The sequence below is a fragment of the Ricinus communis genome, chromosome 6 (assembly GCF_019578655.1).
Source record: "Ricinus communis isolate WT05 ecotype wild-type chromosome 6, ASM1957865v1, whole genome shotgun sequence".
NCBI classification, from domain to species: domain Eukaryota; kingdom Viridiplantae; phylum Streptophyta; class Magnoliopsida; order Malpighiales; family Euphorbiaceae; genus Ricinus; species Ricinus communis.
This window is the reverse complement of record NC_063261.1, coordinates 335,067-342,313: the sequence shown is the minus strand read 5'-3', so window position 1 is coordinate 342,313 and position 7,247 is coordinate 335,067. Positions and strand designations below refer to the sequence as shown.

The window sequence follows — 7,247 nt, the reverse complement described above, 5'->3', positions numbered from 1 at the left end:
TCCCACTTAATATGATGAGACTAAGTTGTGTTCCTTTTCCATATTTTTCTGTGATGACATCTTGCTTTTTAAGTGTTGCTACATATTTTTGACTCAATTCTGGCATCTTCCTACAATTTCATACCACACAATTCTGTGCTTTTACATTTTGAAACCTAATTCATTATTTGTTTCTTAATTTATTGCCTTCTTTCATTTTAAGGATAGCCTCCGAGCATCAATTTCAATCATCATCATAATTAATGATGCAACTTGCGAGCTTAGGGCGGCCATGGTTCTCCCTTAACTTTCTAAAGTTCTTTCTTTACAATTTTAATCTTGAGCCCTTCAGAATATTTTTTTCTTTTTAGTTTTATGCCTGCAAAGATTGTGTTGCCTCTTGGATTAAATTTATGGCTCCGTCACTCATTGTAATGTATTGGCTACTACTTGATTTATCAGATCACCTTTTGACACGGATAAAATTGACATTAGCATGATGGTTGCAAGAAGTAATATATTATTTGGCTAAATATGTGATTTTACTTTTAAAATTATTGATTTAATTTCAGACACTTTTCAGTTATTATTTAATTTGTAACAAGTTTTAATTTCTATTTGTGATCTATTTGATATATCAATTTCTATTTTTGAAATCTTTTTTTTTATATATTTTTATTCATTTATATCATACAAAATTGATAAAAATATATAAGAATATATGAACAAATTTAGAAAATGTAAAAAAAAATAGAAGTTAGAATGTCATAAATTTAAAAAAGTTAATTGAAGCTGTTAAATGTTAGATTGATAAAACTTAGTGGTGAAACTATTCGCATATTATTTCATAAAGAGTCTCTGCCTTTGCAAAACTGGGTGATTTTTAACTACTGAATGCAGCTCTTTCGCATGACCAGAAAATGCTAATTCCTTGTGAATTTATATGTTTTTAAGAGATTGATCAACAGAGTTGCCATTGTACTGGAATGCAAAAACTTGTACATGTGCATGAGAGGGACAAAAAGAATATAACATATAATATTTCCCCTTAAAATCCTACTAATGTACAACTAAAAGATCTTGGAAACCAAAAATGAAAAAGGATTAACACAGAACTACCAGTTCTTCCTCTTGAATCTCATCATATCCATTTTCTAAGGAACAAAAAGGAGATGAAGAAGAAGAAAAAGAAGAAACAACAGAGGAAAAAGTAGTAGAATCAGAATAAGAGGCAGCTGCTCCAATTCCAACAAGAAGATCAATAAAAGCTCCAATTATGAATCCATGATTCTTCTTTCCATTAACCTTTAAATACCAAACTAATAACTCCTCTAGAGAACCCCAATCTTTAAGTCCATGAGATTCAACCATATCTTCCATTGACCTCCTGAAATCAACATATGGATCATCTGACTCCATTGCTAGCACTACACTTTCCTGGAAAGGAAACCCTCCTGGTTTAGCCTTCTCTAGTATTGAATTTGTGTCACCAGGCTCAAAAAACAGCCTCTCTGATCTTGCCCCACGCACAACCACCTCCAATGAATCTCCACCAAAATCCTCTGATTGGTCAGTTGGGAAGCTTGTAGCCTCTGATGAGTTAGTGAACCATGACTTGGGTGTTTCAATTTCAGCCACATGTTCAACACTAGTAGTTGGATCAAAGAACACTGAGTTTACAGTCTTGAAAATGTCATCAGCTCTGAATGAAAGAGTCTTGGGATAGTTACATGAAGGCCATTTTTGCCATGGTTGATGATGATGCCTGTTCCTTGTTTCTTTGTTCTTAAAGAGTGAAGGAATGATTTTCATTTCTTTTCTTTTGTCTCTGTTTCTGTTTTGGTTATTGTTGATGGGTTGTGAGTGGTTGCTTGGGTTTGTGAATCTCTGTTGTTTTTGAGCTGACGAGTTGAAGAAATGAGGATATATATATATAAAAGAAGAGGTGAGAAAAGAGTGGGGAAAGATGGAAAGAAAATGGGGGCTGGTAAGGACTGTCATGTGTGTATTAAATTTGTGGCTTTGCTAAATTAAATGTCTTATTAAATGTTCCCTCACAGCAACTCAACATGCAAAAGTACTTTTGTCAACATCTTATTTTGTATTATACGGCCCATCTTTTCCAGGGTTAACTTTTATCTATACAAAACATATACACCATCAAACTTATTAAATACTAATCCTAAACAATAACATGTTAACTATATGTTAATAATATATTAACTAATATATTAGTTTCAATATTAGATAATAATTTCAATTATAAAAATTATATTTAATTATATTTTTAATATTATATTTATTAATAAGTTAATTTTTTAATTATATAATATTTTCAATCGTAAGAAAATGTAATACTAATTATATTTGTAGTATTAATTTATATAATATTAAAAATAATTAATAAATATTTTTAAAATAATTTTATAATATTATATTAATAAAGATTTTAAAATCCAAAGAGAGTAAAAGTATTAAATTTATTATTATTTTTTAAAATATTATTAAATATTAAAAATTCTATAAAATTTATTTATAAATTTAATTTTATAATCAAATAATAATAATAGTCGTGCAATACACAAATAAACAACTATCTTTATTAAATACTAAATATAGAAAAAAAAATTTATATCAACAAGATATATTTTTTTCGAAATAAAGAAAAGTATGTATATAATTATACATTAAATAGCATTCAACTATGAAAACAGTTTATTAGAATTCTTTTGCTAAAAAATTATTAAATTAATAACATATGAGGTACATCTTATATATGTGAAGACAATCAAATTAAATCCTTAAAATACAAAGAATTTTATTTTAAATTTTTATCTTAAAAAAAATAATTTTTTTATTTATTAGAGGGCCAATATATCATAAACTATACAACATTGATAATTATTGTCTTACACTGACTATAAAGGTAAATATTATAATTTTATTCTATATTCTTAGAATTTCTTTTTGCTTTATTTGAACGCTTATATTTCAACATCAGCTCAGTTGTTATGAATCACATAATCTCATTTGATTACCACTCAACATTATTTGATTACTCGGTTATTAGTATTCTTAATTTATGTACATACCAAATGTTCCATTAAAAGAACAAAAATTAATAGTGTATCATAAATCAAACCAGGCATTGGCTGCAGCCATGTTCTGTTTAATAGGGTAAATGAAAAGGATATGTGCCAGTAGTATTTATACCAAGCACTTCATGTGCCACAGCAAAATTCATGTGAGTTATTTAAGAAACATCGGTTGAATCATGCAGTTCTGTATTGCCCTTGCCTATTTAATTATTATGCGAAGACTGACAGCTTTAAAGGTTTAAGAAAGAAATGTAGAGCAAGGCATACCCTTTATGCAAGTTCAAGAAAAAGAATATTTATTTATTTTCTTCAAAAAAATTTATATATATTGCATATCAGTAGTACTAGAATAAGGTACTATTTTTATTTTATTTTTTGAAAAGAAAAAAAGACTAATCTCATTAATAATTCAGAGAATTTTAAGAGGTTATAAGGTTAATTATGTAGGGCAATTATCCAATCACTAATTGGCTCACTATGGAAGCAATTTTATGAGCTGCGTAATTATCCATTCTGCTAATAGTGCGAAACAGAAAAAAATACAAACTGGAATGTACCAAACTAAGCAATTCAGAATAACGGAAGGTAGTAGTTAAAAATATTAGGAAGTTGTTTGGCCTTTTAATTATTTTAATTAATTAATTAATTAGTTAATAATTAAAATAAAATAAACAGTTAAAAGATTTAGCACTTTTTGAAGAAAAGATAAAAAAATTTATGTAGTGGTCGTGCTCAAATCACCACTATTTTTGTACTTCAACCCTCCAGATAAATGAGATAATGAAGTTTTACACGTACAAAACACAGAAATATATTCCCAAATAAAATGGAACTTGAAATCCCTATAAAAAGTAGACATCAAACAAAGGAAGGAATCTAACATCTGGGCATCAATAATCAAATACAACAATTATACAAAATCAAGATTATTTAATACACATTCTCAGCAAACACCATGTATGATAAAATTTAGCAGGAGTTTAATTGTGAGTTTGAAGTTCACTGCACAAATATCTAGCTAAGCTTCATGAGCTAATTATTAGATACCTACAGTAATAAGCCACCTATTTCAACTTGTACTTCAACTACAACAGCTTATATACTTTGTTTCCTTGAATAAGTGAGAGAGGAGATGAAAATGTTCTTGAGAACAGTTACATGCCTGAATCAACAATTATTGAACTTAATAGCAATCAAACGACTAATAGGATTTTGGATATAGATATCTTATAAATTAAATAAAGATTAACACAAGTATTTATTATAGTTCGATATAAAGACCTACATCCAGTCATTCGGTATCACATCCTAATATTATCTCCATTATCTTGACTCTATTAATGGCTAGAGATCAAGCCTTATAACATCTGGTACTAAAATACCTGATATAGCTCGAGATATTCCCTTTCTAACTATCCATAGAAATAATTAGACTTCTGCTAACCTCTCACTTACTAAAATAAGTGCAAATGGACCTCTCACAAATTTTGATAAAGGAGGCTATGTCACCCTATAAATTACAAGCTTTACCACATGATGCTTGACAACTTTAACAAGAGAGATTTTCTTTGAAAAGTAAAATGAACATTTACAGAATTTCTATATGGATTAAATGCAAGATAAATGTAAGAAAAATTAGTTTTGGAAAGCATTAAATGTAAATACTCAAGAATGAAAGAAGAAGTAGATGAAGACTGATAAATGCAACTTTCGGCTCTTGAGGATTTTGAAGAGTAAATGCAATTCTTTTCTTATTGATTTTGGTAGGTGAATCTTATATTTATAGAGCAATCAAAAAACTAGTTGTTAGAGCTGAGATTTAAATATATATAAAGAAATCATTTTTATTTTCTTGCTCAAAATCTCTTTACAACTGTTGATTTAGACATCTGACAATTTTTATATCTTTCTGTCAACAACCAGTAGAAAGCTGAAAGAACTGTTTATCATTATGACAAATAACTAAAGTTGACAGATTGAGATTGCTTTTACTTCACCTAATCTAAACTAGTGGTTTGGACACTTGCAGGGGAGTATGTAAGTGTGTGGAAGCTAATGTGTCAGTTTAGATAGCAGGTAGATACCTTAAAGATATCATACAGATATCTAATTCGAAACAGATACCTTAAAAGTGTGATTTTAAAAAGAAATGAAATTTTATGTTTTCTAAATCACTTTGAAAAACAAACTATATCTTTTCTTTATTTAAAATCAGAAGAAGATTTGAAATTTTACGGTGTGCAAAATATGCTTATTCTATTTTGAAAAGGATACTTGATACACATTTAATAAGATATTTAAGACACACATATTCTTGAATAAAGATTACTTGTGACACATTATTGATTTCTCTTAGCTAAGATAGATGGCTGATGGAGCACTTCTTCTATAACAATAATTTGATTTAGTTCAACCTGCAATGTTAGACATCCGTATATATAGTACATAGTTTTATTATCATTAAAATTCAGATCATCAGGTTCTTGGGACTAGCAATCTCTCCCTTTTTAATGATGACAAAACATCAATTTATTATTGTAGAAGTATAACAATATAAGCAAATTTCATAAACAATAAAAGTCTAACTACTTAATTAGATGATGTACTTCTTATACTGCAAGTTAGGTACTTGATGGGCTATTTATGCAGCTACAATCTAAGGCAGTGAACCTATCGATGCAGACTAGCACTAATGGCAAGTATCAAGCTCGTATTCTCGGGAAAGGGTGAGCCTAGAACTACTCCAGTGTCTTATGTTATCTAACCTTAAATAATAGTGATGAAGTTACTATTCTATGAATAGATGCAAGCTAAATGATTAGTTAAATGTCAAGCAATCTACAAAGGTTTAGTGAAACAAACAAGGAAAGAAAGCAAACCCAAAGGGACCTAAGCTAGTTGAATTTTAGTGAAGGTAGAAATTAGATTGATTACCAATTGTGATTACCCGTGAGCAAATTCTAAATTGAATTCGAGTTCCCTCTCGAGAACATCGAATTCCTAAACCTAAGAACCTAAAAACGACGGAATCTCTTCCTACGATTGATTTTTGGTTAGCCTTAAGATTAATCCACTCCTATTAAGAGTTGTTAATTCTTAATCCGGCTAGCTAATTACCCTTATATCTAAGTGATCATTAACCAGTTCTTGCTATTCAAATTTCCAACTACTAAATGAATTTCTCAATTACAAAAAGCAATCTGAACAACACAGTTCACAATGTCTCATGAATAATGTGATATCTTATTAATAATGAAAGCAAGAAGAATACAAGCATTGATAATCAAAATCTCATAAATGTTAAGTGCAATCCAACAAACAAAAGAACCTCAATGGGTTCAACAGCTCTAGCTACTTATGCTAACAAATAGCACAAAATAAGGAACAAATATAGAAAAGAAAATTGGAAACATGTATACCCTTTTTCTTCAAGTCAAATGAACACTCCCAAATCTCCAAGTCTGAATAATGAACCTCGAATTGCCTCTTGAATGCCTCCAAATCCACTCTTGATCTTCAATGTGATGCTTGAACCATTGAAATCTGTCATTCAATATGCGAAATGGTCTCCCAAAAGTTGAATGTCGAAGTCTGAAAAGAGGTGGCTCGCGCGCATATATGAGATTTAAAGTCAGAAAACCCAATCCCTATAAAAGAAATCGATTTTGCCTATATAAATGTCCTAGCACGGCCGTAGTCAAGCCTTTGCTAGTCAGCATAGGTGGAGTCTAGGCCGTGCTGGATCTCTAAGTCCTAAAATTCATTCTCTACTCCCTGACCGTGCCCTCGCCGGTGCTGAGCCACCACGGGCCGTGATGGAGATCGTGGTGGCCTCGGAAACCATGCCAAAAGGCCATATTTGAGGATAAAATGTTAATGGTTCAGCATGGCCAGAGTCCAGGCCATGCTCAACCTTGAAATGCTAGCCTTTGTTCAATTTTGATGGATTCTAGTCCGTATTCGCACGTATCACCCTCAAATACTGATAATGTCCATTAATGATCACCTGAAACATGAAAGGAACCAAAACACAGGTAATTCTGGCATAAAATAAGACAACTATGCAAAAAATAGAAGTAATTGGGCATATAAACATGTGTAACACAATGTATATTAATACTTGAATCCAAGACCTATGTAACTTATATTCAATCTCATTCACATTATGCA

At 30.2% G+C, this 7,247-nt stretch overlaps 1 protein-coding gene across 1 annotated transcript; it reads right to left on the bottom strand.

The window, feature by feature from the left end:
- Positions 1-936: 936 nt before the first annotated feature.
- LOC8272387 (transcription repressor OFP13) lies at positions 937-1,951 on the bottom strand. The gene has a single exon (XM_002516582.4). The coding sequence runs from the start codon at positions 1,789-1,791 to the stop codon at positions 1,084-1,086; it is 708 nt and encodes a 235-aa protein (XP_002516628.1). The 5' UTR covers positions 1,792-1,951; the 3' UTR covers positions 937-1,083.
- Positions 1,952-7,247: the final 5,296 nt, after the last annotated feature.

What these genes read in the sequence shown, in the direction of transcription:
- LOC8272387 (XM_002516582.4), bottom strand. Translation starts at nt 1,791, where the DNA reads ATGAAAATCATTCCTTCACTCTTTAAGAACAAAGAAACAAGGAACAGG.